This window comes from Gnatocerus cornutus, chromosome 5 (assembly GCF_029298725.1).
Source record: "Gnatocerus cornutus isolate USDA-ARS CGAHR chromosome 5, icGnaCorn1.1, whole genome shotgun sequence".
NCBI classification, from domain to species: domain Eukaryota; kingdom Metazoa; phylum Arthropoda; class Insecta; order Coleoptera; family Tenebrionidae; genus Gnatocerus; species Gnatocerus cornutus.
Window position 1 is genome coordinate 7,397,552 of NC_142237.1, and position 24,501 is coordinate 7,422,052.

Here is a 24,501-nt window from a genome sequence, read left to right on the forward strand (position 1 = left end):
GGAGGAAATGGTTATGGTAACGATTAACATAACAGTTAAGAAGACTGCTCGCTATCTTCTCACGCCACTTGCTCTGTATTTATTTTCATTATCTCATTGCCTTCCACTATCTTCCATCAATTCGAGTAGCGGAGCCGATTTCGGCCGTTTTTGTACAATCCGGAAGTTCATTTCATTCGCAAAAATTTTACGAGTTTCTTAACGAACTACCGTTTATGTCGAAATATAATCAGTGTTAGTCAAATCGCTTTTTTTAATCTCGAAGTCAAGTTTGAAGAGAATCGAACGGATGACGCTCGAGGGATCAATAAACTCGTATTACCTATTGAAAAATGCAAATTCTAGCTCTGGTCGGGTGTGGCAGTGCTTTTAATCTAATAAGAAATGTAGATTTCTTCCATGCTGGAGTAATTACAAGGAGAAGTGACGAGTTACACACCAGCGCTAGCAGAAAATGGATAATTTCAAGGAATAGTTCGATGCTATTGTTGGAGTAAATTAAAAGCAAGCAGAGAATTCTTATCTAGTTTTTAAATTGAATTCGACAGCAATTTTACTTATCGTGACACTTTTCTGCTCGGCTGCATTTCATTACTATTATTAATTTCTTTCTCTCTGATGACCTGACTTTTCCATTCGGTTCTTTGGTTGGAGATTTGTCACGTTTGCAAGAACGTTTGCTTGATATATGGATGAGAGGTTTCGGTACGTCAACAAATTCCAAAAACGTTAAATTAATTTTTTTAGTTCCCGGTTAAAATTTAAATTTTTAATATAACGTAATTTCATTCATCTGAATCTCAATATTCTGAATCTCATGATTTCTATAACAAAAAGGCTTATCAAAATTTGATCAAAACAAAATCTAGAAAATTTTGTTCTTTATCAAACGCCCTAAAATCGAATAAAATCGGTTAAAAAACAAAAAAGTTACGAGCAGAAAAAATATTAAAAATATTAATTTTTAAAGTGCTCCCAAATCTGTAATTTTGAAAATACGAAGTCAATGTGATTACTATATTAAATATTAGAAAATATAATTTTACAATTTCGTGTTGTGTTTGCCACAGAAAATAGTCAGAGGAGAAAAAACTCCTGGAAAATGTAAAAATGTAAAATATATCGTCAAAACTTAAAAATTAACAAAGATACGAATTTTATTAAAAAAAAGTTGAAAATTATTGGTTCGTTCTGAAATGAAAAAAATCTAAAATCTCTATTTCTTGTTTTTAAATTTTGTGCTTTGGTGCAATTAATGAACACTCTAGAAGTAATGAAATATAAAATATATCGTCATAACTTAAAAATTAACAAAGATACGAATTTTATTAAAAACAAGTTGAAAATTTTTGGTTCGTTCTGAAATGAAAAAATCTAAAAATCTCTATTTCTTGTTTTTAAATTTTGTGCTTTGGTGCAATTATTGAACACTCTAGAAGTAGAAACCTCCAAAAATTTTATCGTCACAACTTAAAAATAACCAAAGATACGAATTTTATTAAAAAACGTTAAAAATATTTGAAACGTTCTGAAATGAAAAATTCTAAAATCTCTATTTCTTGTTCTAAAATTTTGTGCTTCGGTGCAATTAATGAACACTCTAGAAGTAGAAACCTCCAAAAATTTTATTGTCATAACTTAAAATTTAACAAAGATACGTATTTTATTTAAAAAAAGTTGAAAATTTTTGGTTCGTTCTGAAAATATGCAAGGGTAGGGACAAAATTATTAAACCAAATAATGTGAGAAACACAATTAAATTAAAAAATATTTAATTTAGTCTAATACAACTAATAAGCTTTAAAAGTGGCTTTGTTTATTTATCTATGAAAATTTAACTAAAAAATATATTAATAGTTGGGATGTAATTTGACTAATTTTCAATTCCAGAATACGTGTGAGAAGGAAAAGAAACTTTGTGCATTCAAACTTTATGTTTAAAAGTGTTATTCAAGAGATCTGTATAAGTTATAATGCTTCTTTTAGAGTATAAAATCTACCTGAATCTCCTCTGACTGCCATTATTACATCTTCAATATTTTGCATTTTTTGGTATTGCCACCTCTTAACATAGAATCACGCAAATCGCTTTCCAAACTAATTTATTATAACTTTTATGAAGCAAGCACAATTATAATGTTCTATGTTTGATTACATACAGATGACCAAAATAATTCACAAACAAACATTGTTCTGAGCCATTATTCTTAGTTTGTGTAACAAATCTTCGTGTTAGAAATTGTTCCCAAACTTGCTAGTTTTCAATGTTAATCTTCTAGGAATAAGAGAATCAGAGTTGAAACTGGCAATTTTACATTTCTTGGACGGTTAATTTCTTTTTAATTGCAATTTACAACTCTGAAACTTGTATGATTCAAAATTTTTTCATGAAAATAAGAAACACGCGATTACCTAATTCTCCTTATCTGTGTTAAAACACATACATACGCACATAGAATTATTTTAATGACTTTTAAATTATCAGATATTTTTTCAGGAAAGTTTGAACCTAAAATAAGAGTGACGCTCACAATTTTATGGATTTCATAACGTTTTAAAACAACTACAGTTTGAAATAAACCCAATCGACTTTATGACATTTATATAGATCAGTTAGATTCTGAAGGAAGAAAATTACACCTCGCTGTTTAAAGGAATGACATTTATTTCCTTCCGTTTCCTCTAAAAATAGTCGACAACTTTACATTCCCAAAGTGCTGATGCCGGAGCGCAAACCCCGATATGCCTCGATTTGAGATAAGAATATTTGATATAAAATTTCTCGACTCCATGAGTATTACAACTCAATTGTTCGGAAAGATTGTAATCGCTTGGATTTTATAATAGTGCGTCTCTGTCATTTATGAGTCAAAAGAGGGTCGTTCGATCGCATTTCTCAAATTGCTTTACCGGACCCGCTGCATCCGGAGAAGCATCAAAAGGAATGGTAATGACCAATTTCTACGTGCCAATAGCGAGAGGCATTGGAACAAACGTTGCATAAGACATGCAGAAATGAATGATTAGATAAGCAGGAAAATGGGAAAGGGTTTAATTTCAGCAACGATGAACATCTTTAAACACGAAACGCGGTCATTCCGTTTAGCTAGAATTGAATCAACACACGCAAGAAGTTAAAATTACCAACGCACCACAAGGAATATGAATTAGCAGTTGTTAGCCCTTTTGTGATAAGGTCTGCGGACATCATCACGCCACGTTGCTCTCCGTTTACTCTTTTAATTTTTATTTTGTGCTGAACTCGGCGCTCTTCTCAGAAATATAGTTTCAATTTGATTTTGTCGATTGTGCTTTTTTTTGTCTTATCAGTTTACACAGCTCGGCCCAAGTTAATTATCATATTATCAAATATGGAAATAAATGCATAACGAAACCAAGCGTTCTTTAGAGCTCGTATTTCACGGAAACTCAAAGTTGAACCGCACTTTCATTAAATGTTAATGTATTTTTATTAAAGCCGGTGCAAGAGGGACGTTCTTGGGTTAGAAGCGAGCGACTTTATTCCAGTCCAGAGATGCCATAAACAAGAAAAGCTTATGAAGAGCAGACAACTTGAGGACGCGCTTAATCTAAATATTCATGTATATCTTGTAAACTTGTGTCACGGTGGAATAATGGCGCGTTTTAAATTCAGCGACGGGTTTTTGCATCTGTTAATTGAAAAGCGCTCCCTGGCCAGGAAGAGAAGCACGAGAAAGAAATTTGAAATTGATAAATTAGCTACTTTTGAAACGAGAAAGGAATAATATTATTGTCACTTCGAGAATTGGCGGCCGGCCTTTGATTTTGGTCGGGGGCGGCTAGCCGGCGAACACCTTGGGTGGTCGGCATGGCAACCGCCTCCACACCTCGTCTAAGGAGCTGCCACTCTTCAAGCAACGATAGCAGATAAGCAGCACGCCATGAAAGAAAATTAACATAATTAAAAAGATATGAAAGTTGAAACCGCCGTAATATCTCGAAAAGAGGCGGAGGCTCCTCTTTATGACTAGGGATCAGTGCAGCAACCCCATTAAGTCAGACATCTTTTCCGGGATGACTAATAAGGCTTTGTATTAATGATTCCCGGAGAAAGAAGAGTCCACAGCGCGGCAGATGGAGGGTTCTGCGCGATAATTTATCCGCACGACCTAATTTCCACGCTATATGTGTGCTCTGGAGGTTTCCTCTTATCCGACACTCGGCGGAATTTGAAAGTGTTTTTATGTTTTTATTGGAGAGAAAGAATACAACGGTTCGATTTAAAGCGATTTGGAAGCGAATCGGACGGTGCGAGCTGCCGAAACCGATTCTGCATATGAAAGCGTTTCCACACCGAAAAAGCCTTCATGGCCCGACGAACATGAGGAGAGATATTATTGCGGACGCAGTTCGATTTGCACCTGGATGGAAAAAATTCCGCCGCAAATGTAATACCCACTGTAATCATTCAGTAATAAAGATTGAATATTTTTCAGTTTCCACGTCCCCAAGTTTCGCTGTTAATGACCTACAAATCTTTGTGGCACGTGGAAGGATATCACAGTCCAATAATTACCTCATAAATGCTTTAATGACAGGTGGTAGGAAGCGCATTGTGTGCATTCAAGTTTCATTACATGTGACTACCATCAATGCGAAGACAAATTCTCCAATGTACTGTTTACTATGTGGATAACAATTTTCGTAAATTCTTCAGAGGCGGCTTAGAACTTTTCCGAGCCATCGTCTTGATATTTTTAGTTTTCTTTTTCGTGTGTGAAGTTGTCTTGTCCTCGTTGAGAAGTCGCCCTCCTTATGTAAAGTAATTTCGCGGCTCTGACACGGATTCTTACTTAAATATTTAACTAGGCAATTTCTTAGGGCGTAGCTTGAAAAGTTTGATGGTATGGAAAACCAAACAGCGCTTGCACAGCCGAATTTTAAGTATTTAGCGCACTAACACGAATCTGCATAAAGTATGAGTTGGTGGAGTAAACACTTAAAACTTCGGCGGCGAACAGACTCGCAATAACTAGGATTTTTTTTGCCTCTTAAAACCGAATTAATTAATTATACGCTTCGGGCGATGCGATCGGAAAGTTTTCTTTTGGGGAAAGTTATAAGTTTTTATTGGAAGTACATAACGCGTCTTTAACTGTTTGAGAGTCGTCACGGAGGAAAAATGGATTCATTAGGAAAATGGTCGTAAATAAGTTTCGGATTACAAGACTGCGATTTGTTTACGTTTATCTGGAGGGGTTGGAGTGATTTAATTCGCTGACGCCCCTTCCTGTGTATTGTTGTAAATTACTTTATAATTATCGGTTTGCAGAGAGAGGTTGTACTGACGTCAGAGGGTAAACAGGAGCATCCGTCCAAGGAGTAGGTAATCGTCGGTTTACCACCCCACGAAATAGCCTATTAAGGCCCCAAAGTAATAAAATTTACATTAAATTTTGATTCGGGAGCACGCGATATTGTTATTTATGGACGCCGGTCGCAGAAAGCATCTCATATTTATTCATCCTGTTTTTCTGCACTCATCCTCATTATCCCTCCTGAACACCCAGAAGCACGTTTTATGATAATTATCGATTATCTCGACGGACACCGCCATCCGAAGGATAGCTAATTACACAGGTTTATCGCCAATGTAATATACTATTAGACCCTAAAGCAATAAAATTTTCATTAAACCTAATTACAACGAAAATCACGAAATTGGGACGCACGCAATATTGTTATTAAATTTGACTCTTGAAGAGACGGATTGGCACTGGAACAAACATAAAAGTCCGAAAATTAATGAAAAAAAATCATAGAAGGTTTGTGCTCTTGTTCAGAACTGATTTTATCCGTTTTTCCACTATGACGTTTAAAGCGGCAATTAAGCATATCTTTAACAACCGACAACACGTTTCATTAGTGCAATAACAACGTGTGACGTGACACCCGACAATTCGCGTGTGGGGCCAAAACACGCAGGACTATCAAAGTTGAGAAAAAAGGATATATTTTACGAGCAAAGCAAAAAATTTGAAAGATGGAAATGGCACGATGTAAAAATTTATATTACACGTACTGGTAAATTGCACACTTTTTATTATTTTTTTATTTATTTATCGTTATTTTCTTCCTCTTTATACGACATGAATAATTTTCCGGAAATTGTCTCAGTCGATTCTTATCTCAAACAAGTAAATTATTAGTTTCTGATCGTATATGTAAAACTACGATACTAGTATTTTATAATTTGTTTTGGCACGGTTTATTGATGACGAAGCCGTGGGAACAATCAGTTTGAACGGCAATTCTTTACAATTTGTTGGAAAACTGATTTCTCCGATAACGAAGTGCATAAAAATCAACACTCTTTTAACATTTCAAACGAGTTAATTCCGGGCACCCCTGCATTATTTATTCATGGCAAGCAAAACAATTCAGAATTTCTATATGCGCAGATGTGATCCGAAATTATAGATTCCGGAACAGTGATTATAAAAATCCATAAAATATGTATGCAAATTTTGAACAATTTCTGTATGTTCGGATTACAAGTTTTAAAAATTGATCATATTGGCCAATACCAAAACCATCCAAAAAGAGAACGCAGCTCTGGGGTACATTTTCAGATATTCCATTGTGGACTTGTTGGTACATAAAATTAAGTATACTGCATACATAAATTCGCATTAATATCAGACGACCACAAAATCACTAAAACCCCATGAATTTTCCACACGCAGTTTATGTACAGAATTGCGGACATGTTCGTGGCTTGTTTTTTGCTTATTAGTCGGCACATATATAACAATATACATCTTTGTAAAGCTTATAATTTGGGCTTTCATTTCTTAGTACAAAATTTAAAAATTGTTTTATAGAAAATTCGTAAAGAAATATTATAATAATTTGTTTATCTTAAAACTTCAAGTCAAATTTACGTATAGATCTAAACAAGTCGACATCAAGTTATTTATGCCATATGTTTCTTAGGGTTTCTAGTATAAGCTATAATCGAATTGGGGGCACGTACTCACATTTCTTTCATAAAATAGAAAAAAACTGCTTCGAGCGCTGATACGCTATGCGCTGGGAGACACATTGCTGTTGTGTAAGCGAATACTTGAAGATTATTGTAACAATAATATTTTATATGCATTAATATCTAGCAATGATTATTCTTTTTATCCATATATAAAATTAAATTTTGGTTTGGCGTTAGCTATTTCCGACTAGTACTTTGGAAAATAAAAATATTTTATTTTTTTAATAAAATTTTCAAGATATTTTAAAAATATCCTCCAAATTATTTTTCAGTGGTGGTTTCAAATAGGTGATAATAATTTAGTTTAGAAATAGAAAATCGAAAGAAACAATTAACAATTTTTTGCTTTAGCATTAATCATATAATTTGGTAAGTTCGTAAATTAAAATAATGAGTAAACGCCCGGTCGGCGTTGTTTTTTTTCTTTGTTATTTATCGGCAATAATTTTGGCGCTGATAATCCCGACGAGCAGTAATTGAATGCCGAAATTGCGCTACGTGTGAGGAAATATTTCACTTTATTTCAGGTAGTGTCTCCGATTTAAGCCACTGCCGAAACCGAAACGTGACAACCTGGAAGTTTATTTTCTCTCTTCTCTCGCGTCGTTTTTCGTACATCACGATGCCAAACGAGTTTCGTATGTGACTTTTGAAACGTAGCGCACCATAAAACGGAACAATGTTGACAAGAAGACGGCTTAAAGAGGAGTATTGATTAAACAGGCAGTTTTTTCTGCGAGTTTACTCGGCAGGAATTAAGCGCGGTTCTGTTTTTCGTCAGAATTATCTCAGGCGTCGAAAATCGAGAGGTGTGAGCGTCTTATCTATTTTTTCCCGACTTTACAACGTACTTTGTGCGGCATCCATCTTGAGCTTGTCTCGGGATCTTTTATCCTGCTTCCTGCCGCCGCATTAGGGCACAACAGCATAATTAAGCTCAAGGTTGCAGGGAGCTTTCACCCTGCGACCGAAATGAGTTATTATCGCTCCTGCTGCCGTTTGACCGAATTAAAAAAACTTTCTTTCCATCATTGCTCCGCTTTTTTGCTTGCGTTGGTCTCCGTTATTTACTGCTTCGTTTCCATAAATTAAACGGGACTTAATACTTTTATACGTAATCGCTGAACTTTTCAGTATAACTTAAAATATTAAAAGCAAAACTCATTTAACTTTTCCAATTTAATCTGTTTGGTTGTTTGGTGAAAGCGAGAGTTTAAAAATCACAATTAAATTTTACCTGATCATTGTTGCAAATTAGGAGGCTTTTAGCACAGGATGAGACAAAGCGATTTCAAACAGACGACGACTTTAAAACGCACTCTTGTCCCCACAACAGCCGGATTTTATAGTACCACTCTTAATTTCTTTACGAGTATGGATCATAAAGTCGAGGCGACACTTTGCGCTAACGGTTTTAGAAAATACACAAGACATCATTATTAAGTTGTTGCTCAGCAGAGAAATTAAGATACGCCAGTTTAAAGTCTGTTTTAATGTAAAGATTTTAGAAATTAGAAAATAAACAGCACTCAATATGAAGAGCACGAAAGTGTCCTGAAACCTCTGCGATCGTTGATTTGTGTCTTCCATTTGAAATGCAGAGCTGTGCTAACATTATTATTACGGCAAAAGGAAACTGGAAAAGACGGAATAATAACAGATTTTGCAGCCTGGTATTGTTAACTGCATCGTTATTTTTTACATCGCACCACAACAGCTCCGTAGGATGAGATTGTGGTCGCGCTTTTACTTTTTGGTCGAGAATAAAGCCCTCACTTGGGTTAATCAGACGTTTGTTTTTAGTAAAATTGTTAAAATGTAACCTGAAACTGCTCTACTCTCCATATAAACACGGCTTTAGTCATATTCATTAGCAAATAGGATGAAAAAGCGCTCTCTCCTTTCATTACGTCGACCATTTCATTCAAATTTAATTATCATTCCGCCCCACATCCTCCGGATATCATTTCGTTATTTATTAGAGCGGCGAGCTGTTTTGTTTACCAGAAAAGAAATTTCTGCCGACGTGCTATTTTCTTTGTGCTTTTGTTAGCATCTTGGAATAATTAAAAACTCAATAATGAAGCGTCGACTAGGATTTGAACTGGAGTTCTAATTTTGGACTCTTGAAATTACAATATAGGCGAGAGCTCACCGGATTTATCAGCTCTGAATTTCCATTTATACCAAAAATCCGGTTTTTAGCCAAATCTATATTCAAAGCACAAGACGTGAGTTTGCCCACGGAGACTCGCATCAATATTTCAAAACGAATTCAAACCACGCGGCGAAAACAGAAAAAACTTGGTAAACTGCACTAAATTCCGGCGAGCTTCCCGGAAGAATTATCATTTTGCCAGGATTTGACAATAATTGCCAAAGTAATCCGTAGCGATAAGATAAGAGTTGAGCTTCATATTTACTTTCTGCTATGCGAAATTGTGGACTCGGAAACGGAATAAGGGACGCAAAAGTTCTAACGCGACAATAACCCGGCACGTGCTTTCGCATATATTTTTTGGGGAATACACTGTTTTGACTGATTTGCATTCAGGTTTGGTTGCGGCTGTCGATAAACTCGCGGAGCTTTGTACGTACAAATAAAGTCAGGAAAAGTTGAGGATATTGAGGGTTTCATATCAACCAACAACGGGCGAGCGGAAAAAATCTCTCGTATTAAAACGAAAAGATTTATACAACGATTTTGGCAAAATAACTGAAGAGAGCGCTTTTGGTGCGGAGGCTGCGTTTGGTAATCGAATTAAGTTTATCACTCGCCCCTCGCGGATTTATGATCTTTTTTCCGGTGATTGTTATTTGGTGTTAATTCTGAATAATTGTCTGATTTAATCATGGTCGGAAGAAACAAGGCAAAAAACGAGCGCTCCGAGGAGTCAATTATCACGTAATAGACGAACGGATATAAACCATTCCCCAAACACATCGATGGTGACTCCTGAATGAAGATGAGCACGGCGGCTGTTTTATCGTTAAAATCACAATCTTCATATTTCATTTTTCCGGCGTTACCCGCTTCCGCCAAACTAATAAAGACGAACGCGTGCGAATCGTCCTTGTCTCCTTTAAAGAGACCTCATTTTCCCTCGCACGTGCATTGCAGGAATCCAAGAAGAATAGCAGGACATTTTTGTGTGGCAATTAACGTTATGCAAGCCGTTGCACTCAATCTCTCAGTTCTTTGAAAATTTAAACATTCCGGGACCGGGATTCCGGGTTAGAATGCGAGAGTGGGCGGCTGATGGATGAGCTGTATCGGCGGCAGACAGACATGGAACTGATGTATAGGCAACCCGCCGCCTTATTTACGAGCCACCTCTCTAATACCCGATATCTATGGTTGCGACCGTTATGAATGATTCTCCGGGGAGCGGGCACTGAGCTGCCTCCGACGCCGTGTGCTGCGGGGTGTTAAACCTGTCAGATTCGAGCGGACGCTGCAAGAGGCGATGGTTTTTGCCGCAACAGAAAATGATGAATCGACGTGGATTGCTACAACTAATTCAATTTCGGGGGCGAGCGGGGGCGGCGAAGAAATAAAACAAGGTCAATTGGCAATAAGATTTCGTTGTAACAGCCATCCAACAGATATAAACTGTTTTAATAACCGCCAACTATTTTTCTTCGGCTCGACGAAATTTCCTGGCTCCCTTTTCAGCTGAAAGCTCCTAATCAACTTCGGAGAGAGCTGTCGGGAGACTGTCCGTTAAATTGGATCTGAATATCACGTGCTTGTCGTTTACAAGCACCTGAGATTTTTTCAAGCAGACGAGTATCGGAAATCAGTCAATCGATGAGCTTATAATGGAGAAGAGGAGCTTTTCTCGCCGACGTGTTATACGTTCAAATGGAAGCAATGCAATTAGTTGCGTAAATGTTACAGTTGTCGTAAATTTTATGATTTATTCGAGTTCACGACCCTAGGAATAAATCGTTTGGAAAAGTTGTTTTGTTATTAATTTTCATTATTAATTCTCCCGATTTCTACAAAACATGTTATTGACTGTTAGTGACAGGATTAGAGACAAATAGAGTATTATTGTTTGAATAATTATAAATTACAGTTGATCAGCGTTAAATGTGTAATAAAGTGAAAGGTGAAATGTGGTTACGACATAAAATGGCTTTGTTGACATGGTATTAAATTTAATTGGTATTTTAGGCGAATCCAAAATTATATTATATTGTATTATAATCATTAAATTTATAAACGCATGTTCTAACCAAATTAAAGCTTAATTACAATTTGTTTGTTATAAATAAATAAATTTTGATTTATACATATGCAATGCTAAATGAATTTTGATAAACCAAAAAGGAAAAAAGTGGTAAAAGTTAAGATACAATTTATCAGAAAGCATGAGGAAAAAAAATAAAACGCAGTAGAATATTAAAATAAAGGCAAAATGTGCATTTAGTAGCGTTATAACCCAATGCCAAAAAACATTAATCCCCTCGGGCAAAAAATCCAAGCATTTGCACAATTGATGAATGCACCAATTTGTTCCTTTAACAAACGTGTTTTGCACAAATCCCGATGCTGCTAACCATTTTGGCGTATATTTCACGCCGAATAAACCCAAAAACTCAGTTTTCGTTAAGCACGCAATTCAGCTTTCTAAAAGGAAAACTACCAATTAAATTCCCGGTTTACTCAAAAGTAACACAATTACTGGTATAACAAATGCTGTGGTAGGATGTAGCTTATTCTGTGTTTGCTCAGTTGTACGTGTTACTAATTAAAGCGCATTCCGTCTCGTCGTTTTTCTATCGTTATGTAATCGGAGCCAATCAATATGTTGAATTCGTCCCGTTTTCTCGAATGTGTAGATTTTTCTTCGCAGCGAGAATTTCTAAATTGGAACGTTTCGTCGTCTAATTGAACACGACTTTCCGTTTTCTTGTCTCTGAGTTTGATCTTGCGTGTTTTTTGGAGGAAGATACGTGACGTTTCAAAAAATCTTTTATTATGAATGTGAAAAGTGTCGATAAACCTCAATATGCACTTGAGCTTGCCGCTGCGTCAAGCGAGTGCACTCGACTAGATAGCAAGGACCTCGCATTTCCAGCCATATCTGAATCAGCGATGTAAAGCAAATATCTATTACGACAGATCGGATACGTCCAAAAGTGAAAATGTTTTTTCTTTTCAAAGGAAACTTCTCACAAACACTCCGGATCATTTTCTTTCGCCGTTTCCATCAATTTCCTCCGGCTTTGCCAAATATTTTTCGATGTACAGACACAATAGCGAATCTTCGCTACGCTTAATAGCACTGTTTTATATTGCTGGTAAATCACAGCGAATGACGTAATTGTCTGTAAATAAAATACAACCAAAAAAGGTTGTCGGTTCGTGTTAGGAGTGCTCGACCGAGCGATCACTTCAATCCGGGAGATTTTATTCAGATTGATCCGGAGTCGCACGAAGCTTGGAATTTATAACGTTACAATTTATGACATAAATATAACCCTACTGAGCCTTTAAATCTGCCCCAAACGCACCTGTCAACGCAGGAGGAAAAGATCAAATTTGCAAAGATAGAATGCAATTTTTTGGATTGTTTCCAAGCCAGTTTTACTGCCTCTGATTTGTAGAATTCAAGTTCAAATATCAGCAAAACTTCATTCGTCCATTTACACCTTGTAGACTCTAATTAAAGGAATAATTAAGATATAATTACGAATTAAATTAACGAAGCACAGCTTTCTATAAAAACAAATTTTTATTAAAATCACAATTAAGAACCGTCAGCCTTCATTATGAAATTTTTCAATCAAATAAAATTTCAATCAAAAATTTCGTTGAAATCTCGAAAAGCTGAATTTGATTTATACACCAAAGGTAATGACATGGAAGTAAGTGAATGATTTGTACGTAAAACGATTTACCCAATTTGTGACCTAAAAAATTCATGATTTGTCTCCATCTGAGAGGCATTTTAGCGTTTGCACCTTCGCCGTCGCGGCGCTCCAATCCGCGGTAACAACTCTGTTGCTCGCTAATTTCATCAAGTCAACTAATGTGTGTGTATTACCGACATTCCTCCGAATTGATCGAATTATTTCTATCCCAATTATAGCAGGATTGCAGAATAAATTATTCCCTTTTCCGCACAAAGAACAAACGGCTTGATTAAACACGAGGAATTTAATATCGTTTTTGTGTGTTGACCTTGCGACATTCTTTCTATTAATAACAAGTATCTCGCAGCATTCTGTAAATATTGATAAACCCCCTGACAAAACAAGTTGTTGTCGGATATGTTAATTTTCGGCTCACGCATTTTTTTCGACTTCGGTTTCTGACATTCTTGAGCGATCAAGCGAAGTAGCGGATCAACAATCAAAAACAGAGATGTTGAGCGAGAAAGACGGAGAAGGGAGGAATAATAATGGATCTAGTTCCACGCTCCACGTCCGATCGTCCCATTATATGGGAGAGTCCCGTGATTATTAATCGGTGCTGGAATTGGAATATTTCCACATCCTTTTAATTGTGGCGAGTTCAGCGATAAATCACCGGACTTTGCCAAGCAGCGTTCTATGCATTTTTTCGCCCCTCCAGCTGCTCACTTCGGGTGGCTTTTAGGGCACCTATGTTTATTTTAAAACCTCGCTTTTGACGGCACTTTCGCTTTGAAAAAACCGCTCGAAGCAATTTCACCTTTGCATAAAGACACTGTAAAGTGGTCCTTTCCACAACGGAATTCCAACTACAACCGAGAAGAAAAAGAAATTACCCGGAACTTCATTAAATCTAACACATTTCATTCGCGCCGTCCCGTGTACCTGACCCGAACTTCCCGGAATCTAATTTATTAGAAAATTGTGTCCATTGAAATGGTCCAACTTTTTCGCTGCTCTTATCCCCAAGTATTGACCGTATAGAAAAGTTGCTAAATCCTCAGAGTTCGTCTTGGAGGAACGAATTAGAGTGATATTAGAACTACGCAGGAAACAACTTGGAGAAAAAACGGATTATTAATGGTGCTGGTCCAAAACTAGCTTTAATTTTACTTCGGAACGTGCTTTTTAGATAAAAATTAATCTACTTTCAAGTTCGAGGATAAACGAAAAATGAGACTCCACTTGATTGATGCTTTAAGGTTTTTAAAACTTTAAGATTAGAGAGCTGTATCTTCACTCTTTAGATTCCGAAGCTCTGCAATTCTACACAAAAACAGCAATTTAAAGCAGTTTCCGACAGCAATAAGAAATAAATTCCACATCAGTTATAAAAACAATACAAAGAAGAGAATTTGGCTCGCAACTTAAGTAAAAAGAATAAATTATCAGCACAAAGCGACTTTTTATGTTGTTGCTCAAACAAATCACATTATTCACACAGTTTTTAATAATATTATTAATTTATACCAACGACATATTCAGAATCTTTAAAATTCTTCTTCCTTTATAAAATCAATTTTTTTAGCAATTTATGTTTCGTTATCCGGAACATGTATGCTACAGCGTGTAACTGTGGAATATTTTGATTTATTAGCTCTTCTATACCCGTCCCAAACTGCAGACATAATTTAGAAACTTTTTCACCACACAAGAGTAGGGTCAAATTAGAACCACTTCTGTTCTGTTCTGGGATATTTAAAAGGGAGCATTTAGCCGCTAAAATTTCTTCAAAATGTGTACTTTTCATGATGTATAATATTTCAAAACTCATTTTTAAAATTGGTTTAGTGTACTTCTATTTTTCTAGCTTCTATAGAACAAGACAGCTCTGCGATCCAGGCGTGGCATGAAAAATGACACACAAGCACAATAAGTGGAGTAGAAATACAATTTTCTAGAGTAAACTAAACCGATTTTATGCTCGAAATTCAAAAGTTTCAAATATGAGTATAATGCTAAATTAGAACATATCATAAAAAGTCATCATAAACTGTAAACTCCACTCAACAAGAAGTGCACCATTGAGGTAGCACAATCTCTGATTAAAGCACAGTGTAAAATTTATGTAACGAGGTTGCAATCTGGTATTATCATTTGGTCGATCAATGACAGTACTTTCGTTTGCTGTAAAGTAAAACGAAACGTTTAAACGCTAAAATAAATAGTCAGGCGTTTACAGAAAGGTCAATTTAAAGAATTAGTCAAGTTTTTGTACCGTTTCCAAAGAACGAGAGTTCGTGAAAAGGTCGTTTTTTAAGTAAGAAAACTCTTTCATTTTCTCATTATTTAATTGAATGTAGCTTGGTCGTTAAAGCTCTAAAGTCTACTTTTAAAATCAACATTTATATCTCTTATTAGATCTTTTATAAGTGCGAAGAAGTTGCAAAGTAGTGTTAGTCATTTCTAGAGTCGGGAAAGCTTGCACTTTGGAGCTTAGCGAACTTAGTACTCCCGACGACCCTTTTACTATTGTTCCGAAAAAATAAAACTTTTTTAGTGAAAAGTTCTTCCTAAATCTCGCATTTTTATTTAAGACCTTATCAATGAAACCACCTCCGCCTACCTTGGGCGGGTGCGTAGATGTTGAGGTAGAGACAATCCTCGCTCTGATTCTTCAGATGCGGTAGCAGTCGCTTCAGATACTCCAGCCGCCCTTTGGGCATTCTCTTCAGTGCCGCCGTCTCATTGGAGATATCCGGCAGTCTCTGCGGACACACGGGGCTAAACTTGTCGGCGATCTTGACGCCCGACCACAGCGCCCCTGTCACCGGAGGCATGAACCGCAGACTACCTAGCGGAGGACTCGCATACGGAATGCCCCGAAACACTTCCACAGCCTCCAAGTGCTTGGAATCCAGGGTCACGATCACGCCACTCACGTCTCCGTACTTGGTTCGCACCGTGCGCGAGGTCAGCGGCGGGTCGGCCCCCGCCGCCGCCACCAGAAGCAGCAGCACACTGTTCACGGCGAACATTGCCATCGTGGGGGCCTTATCGCATCACGCGGGCAATTATAGCATAATGTGAGAACTTATGGCATGACACTCCCCCCACTACTCCCCCCACATGTGCTCAGAGCGGCCGCCCCAACTCGCCGGTAATTAGAGCAAACATCGGATAAACACTTGCCGATCGCGAAAAGGACCTGACGTCACGCGCTCGGGGTTGCAGCTTGACTGACGTCGCGAGCGTCTGGACGTCGGCCTGCGCACGAGCGCCGCGCCCGCGCTCGAACGGCACAACCAAGAACTAAAGTTCGATTTGTTAATTCAGGAAGAAATTATGTTGTAATTTTCAACTCTCGAAAATAATTAAGGGGTGGACAGGAGGCGGCGTCTTTCCACAACAACACATTTGCAAATCAATTTACGTGCTTTTTGCAACACTGAGGCAAGATCTCAATAAATCTAGTTTCATTTTGAAGCAAGAATGGTCCTATAAAGTCGCTTTGGAGGACTTTCAAAGCGACCGAAAGCAGTTCCGCAAGTTTGCAACTACCAAAGCGGTTGCACGGTGAAATATTAAGATAATGAGTGGTGACGGCTGTGGTATCGAAAATATCAAAGACCGCCATTTGAGCAATTTGATGGAAATGAACGGTGACGGCAAAGCAATAATTCTCAGAGTGAACTGTTTATTAGAGTAATTGCTGGCTAAATGTTGTGAAACACTTCAACAAAGGGCTGATTAATTTAAGTGGTTGGTATGACATTTTTTACGTTGCTTCGTAAGGCTACTGTCGTACATCATGGAATACTCTTGGGTCATTAGAAAAATGGAACTTGTTAATAATGTATGAAACTTTTTTCCAAATGTACGAGAACACTGGGCCATCATTTAAAAGGAATTAACGCAATTATATAACGTTTAAAACCAAAAAAAACAAACGCGTGTGTTGAAAGTGGTTAATTAACTGTTTGTGCATATTTAGCAGAGGTTATTTCAAATTTAATTTAAATTTGAAAATTAGCAAATTGCAAAAGTTGATGGATTCAAGTTAGCAAATCTAGAAATACTAATTTTATCTTAATTATTATGAGTTGTGGCAATTATAATTTACAACATCCCAAGAATAAATTACCGTTTTTATGCCCTTGATGCGTTTTCAATAAAAATGGTGGATGCGCCGGGATAGAGATTTGGTGTAATTACGATTCGACATTTATTTTGGGTTTAATTTAGGATTTACAATATAATTTTATTACGCAATTTGTTAACACCGTTTTAATACTGATAACTATTAAATTTTAGTGATTGTTAAAATTTCACGACCTTTTTGCACCGTGAATTTTAATGAAGTGTTTTTAAAATGTCCTCCCCGTTGCGTCTGATTATAGTAATAAAGTAAACAAGTTTTTCCAATAATTCCAGGGCCGTTTTTTCTTGATCACAAGACGCCCATATTTATCGCACGAAACCGGCGTCGATAAGCCGATGTGATGCGTTCAGAAAAATGCCAGCTATCCGCATGGAAATTGAACTTAAAAATGCCCACTCCAAATGGAAAGCCTGCTATTTTAAACCTCGCATAAAATCCATCTTGTTTATATTTGATTCCTTTGGGGGATGGGCGGCCAAACTGTTTTTCATTACGCCACCCCTGCGTACGTAATGACGTCGACATTTCCAATTTGCTTGTAATTTCTAACGCAAACAGATAGAACAAGAAACCTCATGCGCTTCCAAGCTTTTAATCGGCGACGAAAATGATAGAATGTCATATCTTTGTGCGCCATCGACGAATCATTGGTGCGTGAGCTCTTCGTTTTTTGTTTTGCGTCCCTTTTATTGGCGACATGGTTTTTTAATTGATTCCGTTGCAAAGTCCGCGCATTGAGTGTGTTTTTATTGGTCCTTCGAGCCGGATGAAACGCTCAAATTGAAATTTTCAGCGCCGTCAACGGAAGCCGCAGCGATTAGGATATGAAAACTGCGCTTTTACGGATGTGGGCTGTTCGACGTTTTGGACAGGGAAATTGATGACGCCGGCGAACAGAAATCGACGATGATTAAAATCTGCAAGCGGCATATGGGAAAAGGAAACCACAGGCTGCAAAGACCGACAATCAGACTTTCCAGTTGAGTTCAATTTTTATGACTTCTCACTGTAAATATTTGCCTTTTTTTATAAATCCGGACGATTAATTCCGGAAGGCTTTCGAAGCAGAACTTTGAAGTTGACGTTAATCAACTCGTTTAAATGCTTTTTCTCACTATCGGTCACTTTGATGAATTTTCTTTTGTTGTGTTCTTCTGATTAACAGCGATCGAAAATGAACTTTCGTCTCTCGTTCTTTTTATTTTCTCTCGGCTTATTCCGGCTTCTAATTAGCAGCGAGAATCGTCCGTTTTAAAAGGCTTTTTCATCAACATTCTCTTTATTTTATCCAAACTGCATTAAAAATAAATTTAATCATTAATTACGTGCATTTTAATAAGTCGTAAAACCACCAAATTCTTTAAGCATTATCTCTTCCGAATCTAATTTCGCAGAAAATTGCCGGATGAATTTATTTTTCACGACTTGCCTTTTACCTTGCATTTAATTACCAAACTTACGGAAGAATACCGCAGTCGAGCGATTAAACTCGACTGATCCAAATTAGATTAGGTCGAAAGGGTGCGGCAGCCAAAATGGAAGCCATATTTTGGAATTTTTAACAGGGACGAACTGAAACAACGCAAATTTTTTAAGAGTTATGGTGAAATTTGCTTGGCAGGTCGTAAATTATAAAAGGTGCTGTTTAACAGTTAATTTAATGTCTTCGGAATTGGATGAGCCACTCTTAAAAGAAAGTTTAAAGTAGATTGTTTAGGAGAAAGTGAAGATTCTTTAAATTAAATTAGGAGCGGATATAAAACTGCAGAGAAGCTTCTAATTTTTTTTTAGTTACTGACTGGTAGTAAACTTCTGATTTGTGTTTCACCCGACTTGATTTGCGCTAAGAATCATGTCTGGCCGTAAATGTCGTCTTCACCATCAAACATGTTTATTCCCTGTAGTTTTAGTGTGCAGGTGTAAAGTAAAGTGTCGCCGAGCAAATAGCAAAGATTTTATTGTTTTAAGGTCGTCATGTCGAATGAGCGTCGGTGGTGATCGAATTTGGCGTCCGTAATTGACATTTTTGGAGCAGTGATTAGAGTGCAAAGCGTATAGCACGGTTCGTCGAGCAAAGTTAATAAATAAAAAGCGCAAACAGCATCAAGGTCGATTTTTGTCCGTCGGGCGAAATAATACTTTGTCGCTTGTAATCAAATACTGTTTACTGTTTACCCTTAATGAAGTTGAGAAGTCGTGGAGGCTCCCCTCCATTATCGTCCTCCTGCAGCGAACTCGGACTGACAACTTGTAACTCAATATCGGAAAAAGCTGTCATTACCGACGATATTTCATCAGATAATGGCTTTACTAGAGATGATTTCTTTATTTAAGAGCTCCAGATACAATTTATTAACGTCCACGTCAAAATATCACGATATAGAATGCTAATGGATTTTAAATGAAATGAATTGATTGGGGAGTGTTTAACGCCATTACCGCCACGCTTTATTTCTTTGTTTCGGCTCTTCGCGGATTATTCCTTTAACAATTTTTTAAGACTCTCCCTCCCCAAAATGGATAAATACGGGACAGCTCCTAAGCAGAAATCATTAAATAATAAGTTAATGACGTAATTTTCAAAATGCGTCGAATTGACTTGAATAATGGCAGGAAAAATAGGGGGCAAAAGGGCGAAACGGAAGTGGAGAGCGGCACGAGTGGGAGGGCTAAAAGTAGGGAGAGAACTCTCCAAGTTGTTTAAGTCACAAGTTTTAATTTACGGTCAACTTCTCGAAACACTAAATGTACAGGCGCGCAATTAGAAAATTGGTAAATTTGAGATTAACTCTGAGTTATTGGGTAAGTTTACTTTAACGAGACTTCCGATTACCGGCGTGGAACGTTTTATCAATTTTCGGGGATTAAAAACCGGACGGTATTATTATTACCCTATACAAAAACTTTATGTGAATAATTTTCTTTTCAGTTTGAAGTACAAGACGTTAAAGAACTAGCCGTCCAAATTTCAATCTCTGCTTAGTGCCGCTTTTGATTACCAATTTTTTTGCAATTTTATAACTAAAGTTCCCGACGATTTTACGGCAAGAAGTTCTGCACTGCGGACATGAGAAGCTATCGTGGAAATATGAACGAACAATTTATAACGCTGGTCTCCATGTGCATGCATAGAAATGAATATCTATAATCTAACTAAATTATAGAGGATTGCGGGACATAGTGCACCTATCAAATACTAACCCCGTTCGGCGGTAAATAATTATATGACCATTATACAGTTCATTAGCCAAATTAATGCGGTTGGTGTAATCGATAAAATTTTAATAATACATCAGTGTTTGAATATTTTATGATATTTGCTCAGTGCACGTCCATCTGTCGACCACCGTCGCAACGAAAAATATCAATTTGCTACCCGTTTCCACATGAGCTCCCATGTCCAACTGTGGTGAGCAGTCGTCGACTATCAGCAGTTCAGAAATCAATTCAGGCCCCGGAGTCAGCTAAGCCGTGTTGGGCTTATTGATGTCCTCGCATTTGTCTGTCCAGCCCTCGTATTCAAACCGACACCTGAATGTCCGACATGACTGCTCCACGACCAATCCGGGAGGGTTCATCACGATCCGGATCTACGAAGCCGGAAGATCAGCCGAAAATTAATTTCGAAAGCGAGGAGAGACGATGGAACAGACTTTCACACATCGTCAGTGAATATTTTATTTTGGGGAAAAATAGTTTAGTGGTGTTAAGCACCGCTAAAGACGCCAAACTATATTAGTGTGCAGCTATGCATGTTATTCGAAGAGCCTCCCGTACTCAGGTTTATTAATCTTCTCCACTCGGGGGTAAATTGTTGCATCGAGCTTGGCGTGCCTCTCATATCCAGGAACTATGCACGGTTGGTTAGTTTTGAGACATTTTTAGCCGAAATCCACCCAATAAGCATCCAGTGAGCTAATTTTACCAGCACAAAGACGTCTCAAACAGATGCTAACTGATCGGCATGCACAAGTGTCTCTTAATTCACTGGTGCATAATTGAGCGAGTCGCGCTTCAAAAATAATTGTATTTTTAAACGACACCCAAACCAGACAACGCTTGCAGACGAAGGAATTTCTGGATTTTATTTAAAGCCGCGTCCAATTTTGGACAAGTGTCGGGTTGTTTTGGGATTTCTTCTATTCTGATTCAGACCTCGGTTAAGACAATATTAAATTATTATTTTTCGCCTGTGGCGTTGTTAGCGGAGCTGCGATAAATTCACGACGAAATGCAAAGACTTTAGTCTTATAAGATTACATATAAACAGGTGGTGGCTGAAAACGCCTCCGAAACCGACGCGGTCTTGAAAATGAAAGTCCCGCTCCGTGCTCCGCAAAAGCCGAAGATCTAGTAGAAAGCGGAGTCACCGATTACGGTAAATGTTCCTCGCATGCATATTCAAAATATGTGGAAACAACATCGAAAATAACAAATTGGGAAAGTGGTCGGCTTGAATTTCGATCTCAAAACCACCCACGTTTTCATTTTTACAATACCGTCTCACTTTTGTAGGAAAACATCTTGTTAGCGGTACAGTATTGCAGATGCTGGGCAAACAAGTTTCTATCGTTTCTGATTTTGTACAACGAAAAAAGCGCGTCGCATAGGCAACCAGTTATACAAATAACCCGTTGGGGGTTTAGTTTTACGTCTTCATCTCGGTGTCGAGGGTTCTTAAATACGACAAGGGTAAAATCGATCCGACGAGCGCTTCAGTACACTCACCACCTTAAGGCGGGGTGATTAAAGGGTTGCTAGTTATAAGTTGGCAATAACGGCTTTATGTCGGTTTTAAAACGTGCACTGTTTTAACGGTCTTTTACGAACGGAATAATGGATTCAGGAGGATTCATTCGAAATTGACACCGATGGGAATGATTTGTGTTTAAATAAGGGGGCCATCTCAGAATATAGTCAATTTCCAAGAGGCCAAGAACTTGATGAAAGAGAGAAAAATAAGGCGAAAGGACGAAGCGTAAAGGCTAAGGGCGGTTATCGCTCCGAGCAGAGAAATATGGAATGTGTTCAGGGGCTGATAACACTGTCCAGTAGACTGATGGCCCATTGACGGATCCTCTCGCTCAGTTTTGCAAATTTGCTTTCCGGGACAATGACCGAAAAATGCATCAGTAACAACGTAAAGGGTGCCGGAAGCGGAGATAACAACGCGACTAATGACTTCCGGATTGACAGCGAAGTTTAGTTTAACTTTGCAGACAGGTGCAACTAGAACAGCAACTAGGTGCGACATAGTTAAACAAACCTTCAATGTGAATCGCTAAGCGTTTAGGATGTTTATAATAGTTCTGACAAAGAAACAAACAGAACGATCTCGTCCGCGCAGTAATCAGAAACGGCACAGCGGCATCCCTTTTCTAGAGCAAATAGAGATTTTATGAAACCTCCATAATTTGACTCGTCTTATTTAAAGCACGAATACAAAAATCGAAAAGTTGGTTTTAAATTTTTCCCCGTCGAACTTAGATTGTGTTCCTGCAACCAGACAAGCTAACTTCAGTTAACTTTGTTTTCGGTTTTAGATATATTGGATAAAGATACTTGTGAAACTCTTTGAGAGGTTTTGCTGCCTGAATTATGCAGTCGCTAATAGCTTTCAATTTTTGTTGGAAGATGTCGTCTATTGAATTATGTTAGAGTTCGACGTGGGTTAAATCGTTACTTTGTCGTCAAAGAGGATTAGTTTGCTATAAGAATGGCTTAGGAAACAACGATAATTGTGTTTTTTAAGTGGCGTTTGACTAGCTAAATTACTGAAGGAACAATTTTAGGAGATATTTATCAGAAGCTTCCGGATGAAACTGAGGCGATTAATCTAAGGATTACACTAGACACGTTTTATTTATTAAGAAGAATATTCAGCACTGGAGAACAACATGTTTTAAATTGTTTGTGAATGCAGTAATGTTTAACTTTGTATGTTTTTACGTTTTGGTGTGGTGTTACATAGTAAATATTTTTACATTTACTTTATATGAAATATTTGGCAAACGCTGATACCAGCTGCTGACAAAGGTCAATGTACACATTACTTTTATGCCTGGAATATTTATGTAAAATATTGGTTTATAAAAAATGGTGTTTTTTTTAAATCAATCATCACAGTCATAATTCTAAATTTATGAAAGTTATATCGATTTCAGTTGCTTGGAAATTGCAGAATTGCCGTGAGTTATGTAGTCTCGGTTCCTTTCAGTTCTTTCTGCAGTGATTTGCTTTTTCCGATCTTTGTCTATCTCTTCATCTTTTATTTTCTGACTTTATTTAAAGCTTTGTACATCCGCCAGATGCGCTTCTAAGAACATCACCTTTTACGCAGCGCCGCCAGTTTCACCCACACAGTTTTCCTCCTTTCACTTTCTTATTAACACTATAAGAACAATCTCGGATGTTTTGAATATTTAAACCGTAACAAACATTCCATTCCTCCTCCGTAAAGCCTCGGAGGGTAAATAGTACGCTAGTATTTATAAAGTTCTATTTAGCACCTATTTATAAATCCGCTGCAATCTGCGACATACGCACCGAATATTTACTCATCCAAATTATCCCAAAATAGCTCCGAGTCACGTGCGTTATTGCACCGTTCGAATTTCAGACGGCTCACCATCGCGTTTTCAGTGTTTCAGTTCAGATCGGATCTTCTTGTGATAAATTCCGGTGATGTGAGAATGACGTTGATACGATGTGAAAAGTGTTTAAAAGTGAGCGCAATGCGTGAGGGTTGAAGATGACGTACATAACGGCCACTTTTACCATCGTTGTGACGTTATCCTGGTGCGGCGCTGACTATGCCACCACATACGTGAAGGAAAACACCACGACGGTGACCTTGAAACAGGGCTTCCTGCAAGGGGTCGTCGTGGCCTTTCGTACCAACCACCGCCTCCCTCCGGTGGAGCAGTATAAGGGTATTCCGTACGCGGAGCCGCCAGTGGGAGAATTCAGGTTTATGCCCCCGGGAAGCGCCCCTGGCTTCGGCACCAAGATCAAGTATGCCAACGCTTTCGGCCCCGTCTGCCCCCAGAGGTTCCCAGACACCAGAAAAATGACTCCGGAACGAAGGGCAGAATTTTTGAGGATTCAGCAATATTTAAGACAACAAAGCGAGGATTGTCTCTACTTGAATATTTACGCACCTCACAGGGGTAAGAGCCATATCGGAAGTAATAAGTTCGGATTTAAAGTCTTAAGTGTTATTAAGCTGCGGAGCTGGTGGATCTTTTAAATGAAGCGTTTAACCTTACAATTTCAAGGGATTCGCACCGGGAAACTTTAGATGTGATGAAATAAATTTTGATTGATTGCGGTAATGATGATTACGTTGGCTTGTTCATGATTTATTAATTCGCAGAGAGGGTTGAGAGCAAATTCGGGTTGAAGAGATTCTTAGGGTTTACACGAATCGACAAAAACGAAATAA

General features: G+C 37.8%; 2 protein-coding genes across 2 annotated transcripts in view; one reads left to right on the top strand and one right to left on the bottom strand.

Annotated features, from left to right (window-relative positions):
- Nlg3 (Neuroligin 3) overlaps window positions 1-16,130 on the bottom strand; it is a 147,498-nt gene extending 131,368 nt beyond the window's left edge. The window contains exon 1 of the mRNA XM_088036321.1: window positions 15,522-16,130. Coding sequence (XP_087892447.1) covers window positions 15,522-15,939 — 418 coding nt within the window. The 5' untranslated portion in view covers window positions 15,940-16,130. The remainder of the gene's footprint in view (window positions 1-15,521) is intronic.
- A 7,527-nt stretch (window positions 16,131-23,657) lies between these two features.
- LOC148174043 (neuroligin-4, X-linked-like) overlaps window positions 23,658-24,501 on the top strand; it is a 31,287-nt gene continuing 30,443 nt past the window's right edge. Inside the window, exon 1 of the mRNA XM_088037706.1 lies at window positions 23,658-24,226. Within this exon, the coding sequence (XP_087893832.1) occupies window positions 23,809-24,226 (418 nt within the window). The 5' untranslated portion in view covers window positions 23,658-23,808. The remainder of the gene's footprint in view (window positions 24,227-24,501) is intronic.